Genomic DNA, 15,190 nt, shown 5'->3' on the forward strand with positions numbered 1-15,190 from the left:
TTGATTGATTTTTGATTTGATTGATTGATTGGTTTGCAAAAATTCTCAAAATAGTGAGAAAGGCTAATAAGCAAGTCCAAAGTGAGACCTATTGTTTTGTCTAACCAGCAGTCCAAACCTCAATATTTTGTTAAAAACTAAATTAAAGATAATCTAAAGTTAAAGCAGCACATCTTCACACGAAACTGGAATTAATACATGTTTTTTACATGAAAAATGACTAACGATCACATAAATTATTAAAAGTACCTAGAATTTGTACTTTATTACAGTACTTGAGTAAATGTATGAATTCCACCACTGATAGCTGGCCCTATGTTTTGCTAAATCCTCAACAATTAAAGGAAATAATGATGTGGTCCCATGACAGAGCACTGTTTACACTCTAAACAATTCTGCCCAAAAAAACTGAAGGCTGTTTACTCAAAACATTACACAATGCACAGAGTTGCATCTTTTGGGATAGGACAACCAACATACAGACAACAGAAAGTTTTTTTTGAATTTCCCTCTTTAGAGCCATTTCATGTCCCTGGACATGTGCTGGTTGGTCTGTGAGGCTACAATAAAACTCTAAACCCAGTGATGTAATGGCATTTTAAATATTTCCATTATCTACTCCACGACTGTACATTTCAGAAAGAAAATGATTACTTTATACTCCACTTCATTCGATTGACGGCTGCAGATAATTTGAAAAAAAAGATTTAACACACAAGGCATCTGATCAACAAATGTATGCATCAGATTACCCAGAAGTATATAGAGTACTTCAAATGAACCCCACTATAATCGCAATCAGAATACTCGTTTGATCCTGGGGGGAGTTTCTCCCTTGCAGCTGCTCTTATAAAGAAATATATGAGGAAATATAAATAAAGGACATTAAAATCTTGCTTAGCTGCATAGCAACGCACCAATAATATATAATCCAAAAATATAATAATATAACACAATCAAGGGCCAGTCTTGATTATGAGTACTTTCATTTTTGCCATTTTTACATGTGATATCACAAGTGCCACTGTTCAAAGAACTCCAATACCCAGAATGCCTTGCAGTGCAGCGGTGACCTGTCAGCTGGGTGTGTTCTTTAGCTTGACGTGTTTGACCCACTGTATCAAATGTGAAGCACTAGCAGCAGAGGGAATTGTTAGTTTCAATTGAGCATTGACCTGTTTTCTTCTGTATTTCCCAACATTCATGCTGTCAGGACGAAAGCTCTGCTGCATTCTCTCTCGGTCCACCATTGAAACAAGGAAAAGGGAGCACACTGAAATTTGTTGCTACAGATAGGAATCACTTTCTCCTGACGCAGGAATGAAGAGAGCTGCGCTGTTTCTGATCGCTGTCTACGCATCAGCGCCTGTCATCCTCTACCTATTCCCCTGGATCCTGGGCCATATCATCTTCTCTCACCTGTGTAAGTAATGCGTGTTTCCAGTCCCCACATGATCAATAGAACAAAAAGCTAGAGCAACATAATGCTAATAAGGTAACCAAAGGGGTCATACGCAGTGTTGCGGTTACATTGTTAAAGTTATGTGTTTTAGTTGCAGGGAAAATGATGTCACTGTATGTTATCACACACTATTGCACACTGTACAGCAGGTGGCACCGTGCATGGTAGCATCTGCCCGCAGTGTATGAATGAGTGTGTGTGTGTGTGTGTGTGTGTGTGTGTGTGTGTGTGTGTGTGTGAAAGCGTGCATGATGACATGTAGTGTAAAGCGCTTTGAGTGGTTGGACTACAAAGGCACAACACAAAGTCCATTTACTGTTTACTATTCTCATTGTGAAAATTGTACTAATTCACATGTGTAAAGGTTCAATAAATAGACAAGACCCATAAACCTACAAATATTCAGTTTGATTTGATATGAAGTCACAAATATATTAATATTTTAAATATAGCTAAACAAGTGGTGACCAGAGATTGGTCCTTACTTTTCCAAAACATTAAATTTCTGAAAATATTTATTTACGATAGTTAACACGATACAGTATAAATACAATGCAAAACGATATGATTCTTTGCGAAACTATCTGATAAAAAATATATTATGATACAGTGCAATAATATATGATTCAATACGATTACATTTGATACAAAGCAAGACGAGATGATTGGATATGATGCAATCTGATACAATACAATGTGATACAATGCAACATGAAATGATTGGATACAATACAATACATTATTCTTTACGATACAATGCCATACGATATGATTCAATACGATGCAATGTGATACGATTTAATGTGATACAATGCAATACAATATGTAATGAATCATTAAATGATAATACAATGAAATATTATGTGATACACTTTGCTGGGATATGATAAAATACTACCTAAATCCCAAAAATCCTACTGACCTTGTGTGCTCTTGCCTGCTGCAGTGAGGTTTCCATTGTTTGTGGACCTTGGCAAACCTGAAGCCGTGCTGAACCACACATGCAACTTCTACCTGGACACAGAGGAGGGCGTCTCAGTGGGTGTCTGGTAGGTCATTTGCTGCTTTCTGTTTTGTCCTTTGAATTGCATCAGTGCTTGAAAATACCACGAGCGCGTGCATATTCGGTACAAGTGGCTCCTGAGTGAATAGAACCGCAATCTGCTCATTAATCTGCACAAGATCACAAAACGACTGTATGCTTGAAAACACAAGCGTTTTTTGTTTTTACTTTCTCCTCCCTCGCTCTCTGTCTTTGTTGTCTCATAGGCATACACTCCCCGCCAGCCAATGGGACGAGGCCATGGGGAGAAGCCCTGAGTGGTACCGGGAAACTCTGGGAGACGGCCGCCCTGTTATTATCTATCTCCATGGCAACTTAGGGACCAGGTGGGATGAGAGCGGCAGGATAGGGACCCTTGAATTGATCCTAATGGGTTTAGTGGGTGACACGTGACTGCTCAGGCCCCTGGGTTTATCCACAGGCACAATGAACACAATGCAGAGTGGGTCAAAGTAAATGAGTCTGAAAGCCACTTGTTTGTTTGTATTCATTGCTCTCATGTCATTTGTGCAGGGCCATACATCACAGAGTGGAACTGGTGAAGGTACAGTTTCTCTTTCAAAGCTTTTTTCAGTTTTGATCAGTTTTGACTTTCAGCTTTGGATCAAATTCAGTATTTTTGTGTGTTGCAGATTTTAAGTGCTGCAGGGTATCATGTCTTATCTTTAGACTACAGAGGTAAGATGCTGATGCTTCATGTGATCGTGTTTCTGCTAAATAAAACCACATGTGTTCTTTTAGGGTCCTGGATTTGTCCTAGTTTTATGAGGATTACTCGAAAACATTATTGACACATTACTTTTGTCATAAGAAGAGAAAAATGCAATCTTTACTATTATTATTACACACACTGGTAGTAGATTGTTTATTTAGGTCTAAAATAGAGTACGTATCATGTTATTGGTGTATTGTCCTGTCAGTCAAAACATTTTAAGGTTTGTATGTCTCCTAATAAAGGTTTTGGAGACTCCACCGGGGAGCCAAGTGAAGCTGGGTTGACCAGTGACGCTCTCTTCCTCTTCCACTGGGTAAAGAAACACAGCAGAGGAGGTCCTGTCTGTCTGTGGGGACACTCACTCGGCACTGGGTCAGTAGCCCTTGAGTAACGTCCACTGTCCATGACGCCAACAGAGACTTCTGGAAAGATGTGAAATGTGAAAGACACTCTTTTTTTTTTTTTTTCTTGTAGGGTGGCAACCAATACTGCAGTGAAAGTCCAAGAACAAGGTGGGCTAAAGACTTTAACGGTCACAGTGATTTGAATCATTTAATACCTTATCCATCCATATTTTTGGTTTATTTTATCATTTTTGTTACTTTCTTAAACACATCAGGGTCTGTTCTTGATGCTTTAATCCTTCAAGCTCCGTTCACAACTATGGGAGAAGTTGTCGTCAACTATCCGCTCACTAAGGTGAGTTGTTACATTTTTGTCTGTCTGCAGCCGCTCAGGGCGTTTACCACTCCATGAAAACACACTCTCTAGTTTCAGAAGAATGAGATTTTTAATTAGACAGTTGAGATTGTTCAGAGGCTGAGTGATAAGTAACACTGGGGATAGAGAAGCGGGATGACGTGCAATAAAAGTCAGAGGGCTTAATCTATAAGTAATAAGGCCTCAAATAAAAAATCTATTTAGATACCAATATTTACATGTTTACCATGTTGAAATCACTTGACGCAGCTCATTTAACACTTCTCATCACTGATTTGCAATTAAAGGTTTTCCGTTTATCTACATCCATACGGAGATACATAGACAAAGTTGACTGATGTTAAACCACACAACTATTTCTGTTACGCAAGTATTTGTATGTTATTACAGTACACAGGAAATTGCTAAATATTTCAACACTTTGTACCCCGTGTTCCTCCAGGTATACATGTTCCTTCCAGGATTTGAGAGCTTGCTTAGGAACATTGTGGCAATGAACAACATTGTGTTTGCTAGCGATAAAAAGTAAGTACACTTAAATAAAAGCCTAAACTTGTTTTATTCATTTTGTAGGGTTTCCAACCTTCGCCACCTTTAAATAAATACAGAGATACCTGCAATAGAACATGATAAAATGGTGCATTATATATTTTATTCAGATAATCAAATCCATCTGACTTAATATATATTTGACCCCAACATCTCCAGTGTGAAGACCCTGACCAGCCCTCTACTTATCCTGCATTCAGAGGATGACGATATTGTACCTCATCACATGGGTCTGAAGGTAAAGTAGGCCGTTATGAACGCGTCCTTTGACTGTTTACTTCATTTCCTAGTGGGTGTTGCTGCTTCCTTGAATTACTTTGTTTTTTTGTCCCCAGCTGTACGAGATATCCCTCCAGGCTCAGAAAGAATACAACACAGATGTTCAGGTTGAAATGATTTCCTACAGTGAAAATCTTGGATTCTCCCACAATAAGATCTACTTAGATCCCAATCTGTCAAATGTTGTCAGGTAGGTTGTTGACTTTTTTTTTTTTCCTTCTTGTAAACCTTGTCCATTAACCAAAATTCCTTTAGGCATCAACAGGAAATAAATGTAATATTCTGTTTTTGTTGCAGGAAATTTCTACAAAACCTGAGTCAATAGATCGTCTTTTCCTCCTCCAGAGAAGTAATTAATAGATTCCAACTTTATTTATTTTTGTCACAAAATGCATGCGTCTGCTCTAAAACAAAAAGCACTGTTTTACATTTGACATTACGCTTTAATTAAAACACTGGAACAAAAATACTGCAGATCACAAATTAAGTAGGTTTGTAGCTTTCATTAGCCAAGTTGTACTGATATGGACTCGTATGTATTTTTGTGTCAATCTGCCTGCTTTGTCTCTCAGAACTTTCAGCATGAAGTGGCAGGAATGTAATAAAAAAAAAATTAAAAAAAAAGTGTTTAGTCAGCTGCTCTGTTACCGACATCCTACTGAATTCCTGAGATGTCACATATGAAGGAATGATTTGACCTCGCACGCCACACCGACTCTGGATTTTCTGTATGTGTTGGTGCTGAAGGACTGTAACAGACATTTTGTGCAAGTACTTTGACAATAAAAAAAAAAAAAAAAGTGATCAGAAAATTTAAACCAGTGCAGATGTGATTTCTGAAACACCCACATTTCTTGGAGAAAAAGAAAAAAAAAAAAAAAAAAAAGGTTCATTGACTTGTAGGTAAAAAGCCAGAAGGGGAAAGGAACAGTCCATGATTTGTAAACTTGAAGGCAGCTCTTGGTTGAGAGACAGCCTCACATTTTCTTCAGAGCTCTGGCCGTTTCTTCGATGGCCTCTCTCGGCTCATTCGGAGGTGGGATCTTCAGGTCAGTCGGCTCGACGCCCCACACCTCGGTGGCGTAATCTGTGATGGTTCTGTCGCTGGAGAACTTCCCTGTGGCAGCGATGTTCCTGATCACCATCTTCGTCCACTCCTTTGGATTCTTTTAGAGAAGAACAAAAAAATATATATATATTATAGGTTTTATATCTTCTGTTGCATCTCTTCTTCTGTAGGTTTGTAGTCTTTGTGATAATTCTTCACGTAATCGTTTTTTTCTTCCTGCTTGACCATTTTGTGTTTCTAGTTCATTTTGACAGTTTTGTTGCCTTTTACAAAGTTCTTTGTAATAACTTTTATTTTTATTTAAATGCTACACAAAAAAAAAAAAAAAAAAAAGGCAAGGAAAAACAAAACGAAAAATTAATAGAAAAAAGTAAGTAACCCAGGAAAGGAAATAAATCAACAAAGTCAAAGAAAACAATAAAAAGGTGTTAAATAAAAAAGGTAAAATATAATAAATATTCCTCCTGACAAGTTCGATTTAGTCCGTCTCTGGTCGGACTTGTTACCTGATAGAGCTTGCTGACTTTCTCCTGGCATTTAATGTAGTCCTCAAAGTCTGCAAACACTTTGAAACTGAAGAGAGACAAGGGAGAATAAATACATCAAGTCTGACAACTTGAACTCAACAAAAAAGCTTAACAAGTCTACAGAGGTTTGACATCCATCATTAGAAGAAAAAATAATCAGCAGTTCTGTGACCTTTGCTTCTCATATAAAAACATAAAAAAAAGTGGAATTAATCAACTTAAAGTGACTGAAACTGGAGTGGAAAGTGAAGAATATATCAGCGTGTGGCTTACCGGTCAAATTTGAAGAGCATGTCAGTGAGGTCTTTGAAAAGATCTGGATTTTTGGGGCTGAAATATCCACTCGTGATCTGATCCATCACATGTTTCAGCTCTGGGATCCTCTTGTAGTACACCATGGCATCATATCTATTAAAAAAAAAAACTCAAGTTAATATTGTTTTGACAACATAAAAAGAGCCATAAAATGTAAAAAACAGACTCCGTTACCCCCTTTTGTCCATTTCAGCCACGTCCTCCACCCTCATGCCGAAGATGAACAGGTTCTCCTCTCCAGCCTCCTCGGCCATCTCCACGTTGGCTCCGTCCATGGTGCCGATGGTCAGAGCGCCGTTCAGCATGAACTTCATGTTTCCTGTTCCTGAAGCTTCAGTGCCGGCAGTGGAGATCTGCTCCGACAGATCTGTGGCAGGTATCACTGAGGGAGAGCAGATCATTTAAGTTATTTGGTGAATTGTCCTCTTTTAGGGTTTTTGAAACGTATCCCTTCAAATTTTGCGCTTGTTGCAGGTGTAAAATAAAAGGCGGCAGAACCTTTCTCTGCTAGAGAGACCCTGTAGTTCTCCAGGAAGATGACCTTCAGCTTGTTTCCCACCACAGGGTCATTATTCACCACATCACCCACTGAGGTGATGAGCCTGATGATCATCTTCGCCATGTGATACCCAGGAGCAGCCTGCAGAGGGCGACAGGAGACAGACTTACTGTAAAACTAAAACATCACGCCACTCTTGTCCTGTTTACTGGACTTCATCTGTGCTGTGACTGAGCGGGTACCTTTCCCCCGATGATCACTGTTCGTGGGACAAAGGGTGCAGTGGGGTTCATTCTGATGCCTTTGGAAACAAAGAAAATGACAAACTTATTCAAAGTGACAAATCCACACATTACCATTTCTCACGTCTCTACAAATAAGTCAGGGGATTGATTTTAACATACTATTACTTCTCAAATCACTATGTGGGTTACAAAACACCAGGAAGTGGTATTTTGTACAGGCGTTGATGGTCTACAGAGGATGAATCCTACTGACTTTGGGGATCTGCTGACTTTTCAATTATCACCAGTTTGACATTTGTGTTTTTTGGAGTAAAATGTCTCAATAAATATCAGAAGGATAGCCACGAAATGTAGTATGATAAATTTATGTCCCCATGAATAGCAAAAACGGCTTTGAGGGAGGCTTAAGATTTGATTTAGCTACGTCAGCTTAAACTTTTTTTTTTTTAATGACCAAATAAACGAATGACATTCCCATCAGCCTTATCTGTACTTTGTATTTATTCCTGTTAGCAAATGTTAGCACGTTAACATGCTAAACTTAGATGGTAAATGTATCTAAGGATTCCTGCTTTACGTCGGCATACAAGCGTTGTCATTGTGAGCATGTTAGCATGCTAATGTTAGGAAATACAGCCGCACAGAGCTGCTAGCATGGCTGCAGATTCTTGTTTTGTGATGATCAGTCCTTACTTCAATTACTATCAATTGTTGCATTAATTCTTATTCTGTTCTTTTACGCAATTTAAGGACACCGAATTGCCATTTCTATGAAATGTACTTCAAAACATTTGCTGGGAATATTCAAAAGTAAGGACATGGTTTCAGACGCAGGCAAAGTCCGCTAATTGTAAATTGCACGTTGCACTGAATAGGACTGCTGATGAAAGTGATTTTGTGTTCATCACAGTCTGATGATTGCAAGGGAAAATTCCCACACTGGATTTAAAAAAGGCAGATGCATCTCATTCTTAGTGTTAGTTTTAACTTGCTTGGTGCACCCCTGGGAGGTGGGGTATGTGTGTGTGTGTGTGGGGGGGGGGGGTGTCCTCCACGTCAGGGCATGTCAGATTGTGTCATGTAATTTAGCGCTCACAGTTGTTGCTCGTGAAACTGGTATTGCTTCTGGCACTTGGTAAAGAGTCATTCACATACGGTTGTACATGGTGATGATGTGCAGGCAGTTGAGGACCTGCCGCTTGTACTCGTGGATTCTCTTCACGTGGACGTCGAACATGGACGACGGGTTTATCTTCACCCTGTACTCTTTCTCCAGGTACTGGGAGAATTTCACCTTGTTGTCCTGTGAGAAAATCAGAACTACGTGACTTGACAACAAAAAAAAAAAAGGGGGGTTTATTCATCGAGGCGGAGCTGCTGAATCACAGGTCTGGCCTGTACCGACACGTACTGACTCTAAAGCTGCGAAACACAACGCTGCTCTGAAAAAACACATCAGATCGTAATCACTTTGCATGCAATGACTTGCAGGAATGATAAACTATACCCATGGTTTGTGCCGCACACGGAAATGGCCCCTCGTTATGCATGTTGAATTGTTTCGATTCACGGTGTGACAGGACATTTAGGACAAAGCCTCCACTATGCATGTATGGCAACATAATGCAATCAGATACATAAAAAACAGGAACTCCTATGCTATGAAAGACTCAATACAGTTAAACTACTTTCATACCAGACAAAGCTTCCAAATCTATTGATACACAGTGGAATAGAGGTATACAATAACTGAAAATAGAAAAAGCAAAGTACTTAAAAATTGTACTTCGTTACCTGTTTCACTCTAGAGATATCTCGGATGAGGGCAACATCGTCAACAAAGTCATTCAGCTTCTGTAGCTGGCTGAGGTCCTTCACATAATCCTCCCCAATGACCTGAGAGAGAAAGTTGACTGTAAACACGACAGCTGGGGAGTATATTATTGAGGATTCGCTACAGCATCTCCTGGCACTCGATCATTTATTTACTGCTCAGGCAGCTCAAACAGACCTCAGCTATGAGCTCAGCCAGTCCGGGGTTGCAGAGCAGCAGCCAGCGTCTGGGAGTGATGCCGTTGGTTTTGTTCTGAAACTTCTCCGGTTCGAGTTCACTGAAATGGCGAAATCTGTAGAAGAAGAAAGTGAAATGTTCTTGAGGAAGAACCTAAAAGGAGACATGTTATGCTAATTTCCAGGTTCATACTTGTATTTTGAGTTTCTACTGGAACATGTTTACGTGCTGTAATGCTCCAAAAACTCTTTATTTTCCTCACACTGCCTGTCTGGATATCCCTGAATTCACCCTCAGTCTGAAACGCTGCAACATCACAACCATACAGAAATCCTGACGACTCGTTTAAAAGCAGTTTCTGAATAAGGGTGTATTTCTCCATGGATTGAGCGTTTTGATACTTTTATAGTATTTATATAGCACATAGACCTGCTTTATAATTTAAAAAAATACACTATAGGACTATAATCTGGTCTATCATGGACAAAATAATGGAAAGATCTAAATAGTGGATATATGCGTTTCAGATAGTTAAAGAGGCATACCACCATGTTTGTTTTACCTCCTTATCCATCAAATTTACTGACCTTTGTAACACACATTGGAATTGTTTTTAAAAATAGACAACTGTGATGTAAATGTGATTTGCAGTAAATACACTAAAACATGCAAAAACACTGGTGGGGCTTTACCATAATAACAAAGATGGCCGACTCATCAGGTAATATGCATTTTTCACAGCTCTGGGAAGTCTTCAGCTGTTTGTTTGTTGTTGTTCTGTGTCTTTGCATCTTGGTTTCCTAACAGCAGTCCTACCTTTCAAGCTCCCATCATACAGTTATTGTTCAGAGTGTGTAACAGAGGAGATGACTCAATCCTGTGGTTATCTATGAGGTCACACTCATGTGGTGTTTAGCAATTGTTTTAGTGGTCTGCCTATGTGCTACCTCTGCTTCCTTAAGTCAATGCAGTCCATTATTTTGTACATAGATTTATGTTTTGAAGCGGTGTGTGTGTGAAAAGAGGCTTACACGTCAGTCTTGATGATGTTGGAGTGTATCTGAGCGACTCCGTTGACAGCGTGAGATCCCACGATGCACAGGTGCGCCATGTTCACCCTCTTGCATCCATCTTCTTCAATCAGAGACATTTTCCTCAGCTTCTCCACGTCTTCTGGATAGAGAGCCGCAATCCTCTGCAGAGAGATCAGATTCACATGATGTGTCACAGGCGTGTTCAGTGAATAAAACACAATCTTTGTCTTTCTGCCGTGTCTGAGCCGCTGCACGTACATCGAGGTGGACCTGGTTGATGCGGTAGATGATCTGCAGGTGTCTGGGCAGCAGCTTCTCCAGCAGCTCCACAGGCCAGCGCTCCAGAGCCTCGGGGAGGACTGTGTGGTTGGTGTAGGCGAAGGTGCGTACAGTGAGGTCCCAGGCCTGCAGAGGAGGAGGGGGAGTTTATTTTCTCTGATTACACATCACACTTGAGCTTTGGAACTACTCGCATCCTAATCTAAGTCTACCGGTTTCCCGATATGGTCCCTTTCCTCCATGTCTGAGCTACTTTACAGCACAAATGTTGCATTAACAAACTACCTGGGTTTTATTTCTTAACCTACCTGACTTTCTCCATTGTGCATGACCATTACGCAACACAGGAATATCCGTTTCACTTGTCATGCTCAGTTCTTTAACCTCCTCTGTGTTACTTGCTAGGACTTCCTTATTTATTCCTGCACTTGACTGACTCTCAGTGAGCAAAATAGTTGGCTTCAAATCTACCAAATCTGACTGTCACCCACCTTGTCCCAGTCGAGTTTCTCAATGTCAATAAAGATCCTCATCAGCTCGGGGATGGCCATGGCAGGATGAGTGTCATTCAACTGGATGGCGACCTGGAAAACACAACATTCTGTACAGTCAGCATCTTATTGACCTGGTACAACTGTAGCTGAATGACGTAAAACACTGAAGGGAAAAGCAGGTGTTTAATATCTGAAATACCTTTGAATTGAAGACACAAAATTATATCTGCAGGGTTTCTCACTTGGCGCTACAAAACATCATGTCTGCTGTTATTGTAATGCATTCTGTTTTCAGTTGACAAAGCTGTGCAAATGACACGCTACTTTTCATGGTAATGCATTATCTTTTTGTTTCTTTTGAGTCTATTTTGAAAACGCAATTTCCTTGTTTGAGTAAGTTACAGGCCTTAAGTCAGGAAGATGAGCTTGCGCCACAAATTTGTACAAGATCTTGCCGCAATTGCCACCCGATTGCCTCTGGCCAATAGAGAAGAAGTGAAATAACCTGTTTCCAAATACTTGGCCCTCTCCGCTCTTTTGTCTTTTGAAGCTTACTTTTTCTGGGAAGCTCTCGAAGGAGGTTCGGACAGGACTGCCCTTCTTGGTGGTTTTGAAGCGGCGGATGATGTCTTGGAGTGTGGCCGCCACAACAAAGTACTCCTGCTTCAGACGAAGTTCTTTTCCTTCAAAGAACTACAACACGTAAAGACCACAGAGAGACCACGCCTTTAGCACAGCAGACTGTTTGGACTGATTTTCAGTGTGTCAAACACTAGAGAAGATGATCTTGTGATGCAAAATATTCAGGCATCAATCAGTATAAACCTAAAATGTATTACACACACACGACAAAATATTCAACTTACATTGTCATTGGGATAAAGAACACGGGAGATGTTCTCCGCCAGATTTCTGTCCAGAACAGCCTGGATATAATCTCCAACATTGACTACAGACAGATGAAGTGCTTTTTAGTTACACTGATGCTATAATATTTATATAAATTATAGGATTATCTAAAGTCAAATTGAAACACCAAAAGCAAAGAAACTACAACATTTGAGATATTTGGCAACACAGACATCTTTATGCAAGGCGCCAGTGTTGCAGCAGTTTCCGTCTTCTTCTAAAGTGCGTCTGTTGAAAACTAAAAAGGAAACACACAAACCGTTCTGCAAAAGTGGAGTTTACATCAGAAATCAGCACTCACAGTCTCTCAAGTTAAAATCGTTGGGGGCACGGGCGGACCACAGCCTCATGGTGTTTACAGTGTTGTTCATGTAGCCGGGGATGGGCGTGTCGTAGGGCATCGCCAAAACTACCTGCATGAATGAAAAGGGAAAACAGTGAGTCAGCAGGAACACACAGCAGAATAAAAGCCTGTTATCTCACCCAGAGGCAGCTTTAGAGTCTTTTGAACGGAATAAAAGAAATGACAGTAAATGTTAAGACTCGCATGTAAATCCTGCATTAATAAAAAAAGAAAAAAAAGCTTTAAAAAAATGTCTGACATTAAATAATATCAATGAATAGCTGCCATTTGTAACTCCAAGTAAACTAAAGCCTCTTTGTAGTCGTTTTGAGCCTCTTTGTAGATGCTTTGCTGCTTTTTGTGGTTGTTTTGCATCTCTGTGTCGATATTTGTGTCTCTTTTTGCTCATTTTTGTAGTCATCTAAACTCATCTTCAGTACCTGAGTGTCGACCCATTTGGAGCCATCTTTTGTCTCCTCTACCCGTCCATAGTAGTGAACTGGCAACATGTACTCCGGACGGGCTTTCTCCCACGGGTTTCCATGCCTCAGCCAATCATCTGCCTCCTCCACCTACAATATGTCAGACAGAATGAAGATACAAATATTTTATACGATATTACATGATGGAGTAGCAGGTGTCCAGATAGAAAGAAGAGGCATTGAGCAAAACAATAATGTAGTGATGTCTACCTTATCTGACCTCTGACCTCTGTATGCAGCAGATTGAGGTAAGAAAAACTTCCCTTTTGTGATTTAATCAAGTTACAAAGTTATATCAAGGCCAGTCAGGATCACCATTACATTACAGTAAAAAGCACCAGCTTTCGATACAGTTACTGTCCACTAGCAGCAGGGATTAAACAGGTTCATCCACCCCAGTGAGTTTAAATCCAGGTCAGTGTTCAGAAGTGCATGCTTACACTGAAGGTCTTGAACAGCAAATAAACAGGAGAATTCAAAAGGGCAAAATTCTTTACTTTGGGGGATCTCTTGTCAGAGGATATGGATAGGAATATGTATTTTCATATGAAACCAACCAGCACCAGCTCTTGCACCACTGTAGTGTGTGTAAGTTACTGTTAATGATTAGCTTGTGATGTATTCTGACCTAATTGATGTCTACTTTGGCCCCGCTCCACTCGGACAACAAACAGCATGAACATGGGTCAACAACATAATCCTGAATTTTAAAGATAAGAAAGGATCTATGGACTAGGGAGATAACTAGTCATTTTAGTTCAAAACAAAGCTTACAAGACTGTATTTTGAAGGTTAAAGAGTTGATCAATAGCTGATAGCGTTTTGATGAGCTGACATTTGTAGAATAAATTTGTGCATTATTCAGCTGCAGTTACCTGACAGCCGTCTCTTATCTTCTGGTTAAAGATTCCATATTCATATCGAATGCCATAACCGTACGCTGCAAGACCCAAGGTGGCCATCGAATCCAAGAAACAAGCTGTGTGCATAAAAAAAAACAAAAAACAAAAAAAACACTTCACAATTAAACATAAAATAAAACACAAAAATACTAACTCTACAGGGCTGAATTGAGACACAGAATGACAGTTTGTGGCGTAATGCTCACTTTGTTGCAACATTTCTGTGGCTGCAAGTTGCTTCAAACATTCAACAGGCACACAGAGGTATTTGATGGCCAACTACCAAAATAGCCTGAAAATGATGAGTATTGATAACGTGTTTGCCTTTTTGTTTTTGACTCATTTACTGTCAGTTTAAAAGCTATATTAAAAAGCCTCCTGTTCTGTTTCTTTCCCTCTGCACGATGAATTGTTTTAGAGGAGTGATTTAAAATAAAACACAATCTCTCTCCCTCAAACATCTGCAGTCTTGTTTTACCTGCCAGTCTGCCCAGGCCTCCGTTCCCCAGACCGGCATCCTCCTCCATCTCCTCCAGCTCCTCCATGTCCAGGCCGAGCTAGAGCAGAGGGAACACAAGCCTACTGTTGACTTTTTTTTTTTTTTATGAAAAAGCAAAAGGTTATCAAGACTAGCAAAGTCATTAGGAGTGTTGAATATGTGCGTTTGTGGTTGCCGATGGCCTCTATTTCCTGTTAACTTGAGTCTGACCTGATAGATGGCTTCGTCGCAGGCGTTCTGCAGCCCCAGGTTGATCATCGTGTTTTGGAGCGTCCTGCCCATGTAGAACTCCAGAGACAGATAATACACCCTCTGGACATGTGGAGAAAAGAAGAAAAATACATGTTTCTCAGCACAGGCTCAATCTTTTTAGAGATTGTACAGATCAAAAATGAAACTACAAATGAATATTTGTGATATACTTTCTTTGGTTGTGACTTGAAGGGGCAGAAAATGCAGTTTAGAGCCGAGCAGTAACTCAATTAAACTGGAACAAGCAAACATTTTCCTAGCGGCGTAAACATGATGCAATGACTTAAAAACACTGAACCTCTTGTAATTCTGGAAAGTTTTTTTTATAGAAAAAAAAAACAAAAAAAAAAAAAACCATTGCACAAGACTACTTCCCATAAATAAATAAAATACACACCCTTAAAAATATGCTCTTAAGAAATATTACATGGTTTTCTTCCAAGACAAAATGCAGTGCAAGTGAGCAGAATAGATTATATTTGTACTTTAAGAAGGTTTCAGGATTCCTCAAACTCTTTCAAACGTACTTTCTATGTTTCTTT

The 15,190-nt window shown here is 39.8% G+C and overlaps 2 protein-coding genes across 3 annotated transcripts in view; one reads left to right on the forward strand and one right to left on the reverse strand.

Annotated features, from left to right (window-relative positions):
• Positions 1 to 1,075: 1,075 nt before the first annotated feature.
• LOC116383500 (lysophosphatidylserine lipase ABHD12) lies at positions 1,076 to 5,606 on the forward strand. 2 transcript variants are annotated; one of them, XM_031847407.1, is made up of 12 exons: positions 1,076 to 1,423; positions 2,409 to 2,511; positions 2,732 to 2,851; positions 3,039 to 3,069; positions 3,158 to 3,203; positions 3,483 to 3,612; positions 3,715 to 3,752; positions 3,860 to 3,939; positions 4,403 to 4,485; positions 4,669 to 4,747; positions 4,845 to 4,978; positions 5,086 to 5,606. In XM_031847407.1, exons 1-12 carry the CDS (start codon positions 1,321 to 1,323, stop codon positions 5,111 to 5,113), a joined length of 975 nt encoding a protein of 324 aa, XP_031703267.1. In that variant the 5' UTR covers positions 1,076 to 1,320; the 3' UTR covers positions 5,114 to 5,606. The 2 variants fall into 2 exon arrangements, with proteins under 2 accessions (XP_031703267.1, XP_031703268.1); XM_031847408.1 differs by having other exon boundaries at positions 3,890 to 3,939.
• Positions 5,607 to 5,719: 113 nt separating this feature from the next.
• The window catches only part of pygl (phosphorylase, glycogen, liver), a 9,980-nt gene continuing 509 nt past the window's right edge, over positions 5,720 to 15,190 (reverse strand). The window contains exons 2-20 of the mRNA XM_031847347.1: positions 14,607 to 14,708; positions 14,376 to 14,454; positions 13,871 to 13,974; positions 12,954 to 13,085; positions 12,472 to 12,583; positions 12,128 to 12,210; positions 11,817 to 11,954; positions 11,259 to 11,351; positions 10,747 to 10,893; positions 10,486 to 10,649; positions 9,455 to 9,569; positions 9,238 to 9,339; positions 8,599 to 8,746; positions 7,441 to 7,499; positions 7,198 to 7,339; positions 6,874 to 7,081; positions 6,658 to 6,792; positions 6,364 to 6,430; positions 5,720 to 5,954 (exon numbers count right to left, since the gene is read on the reverse strand). Coding sequence (XP_031703207.1) covers positions 5,766 to 5,954; positions 6,364 to 6,430; positions 6,658 to 6,792; positions 6,874 to 7,081; positions 7,198 to 7,339; positions 7,441 to 7,499; positions 8,599 to 8,746; positions 9,238 to 9,339; positions 9,455 to 9,569; positions 10,486 to 10,649; positions 10,747 to 10,893; positions 11,259 to 11,351; positions 11,817 to 11,954; positions 12,128 to 12,210; positions 12,472 to 12,583; positions 12,954 to 13,085; positions 13,871 to 13,974; positions 14,376 to 14,454; positions 14,607 to 14,708 — 2,319 coding nt within the window. The 3' untranslated portion in view covers positions 5,720 to 5,765. The remainder of the gene's footprint in view (positions 5,955 to 6,363; positions 6,431 to 6,657; positions 6,793 to 6,873; positions 7,082 to 7,197; positions 7,340 to 7,440; positions 7,500 to 8,598; positions 8,747 to 9,237; positions 9,340 to 9,454; positions 9,570 to 10,485; positions 10,650 to 10,746; positions 10,894 to 11,258; positions 11,352 to 11,816; positions 11,955 to 12,127; positions 12,211 to 12,471; positions 12,584 to 12,953; positions 13,086 to 13,870; positions 13,975 to 14,375; positions 14,455 to 14,606; positions 14,709 to 15,190) is intronic.

The sequence above is a fragment of the Anarrhichthys ocellatus genome, unplaced genomic scaffold (genome assembly GCF_004355925.1).
Source record: "Anarrhichthys ocellatus isolate YVR2014 unplaced genomic scaffold, GSC_Weel_1.0 scaffold7, whole genome shotgun sequence".
NCBI classification, from domain to species: Eukaryota; Metazoa; Chordata; class Actinopteri; order Perciformes; family Anarhichadidae; genus Anarrhichthys; species Anarrhichthys ocellatus.

Bases quoted from the DNA above. Each gene is read 5' to 3' on its own strand.
- LOC116383500 (XM_031847407.1), top strand. From the start codon at position 1,321: ATGAAGAGAGCTGCGCTGTTTCTGATCGCTGTCTACGCATCAGCGCCT. The intron at 2,852-3,038 runs GTGGGATGAGAG...TCATTTGTGCAG, and splicing joins CATGGCAACTTAGGGACCAG to GGCCATACATCACAGAGTGG. The intron at 3,613-3,714 runs GTCAGTAGCCCT...TTTTTCTTGTAG, and splicing joins GGACACTCACTCGGCACTGG to GGTGGCAACCAATACTGCAG.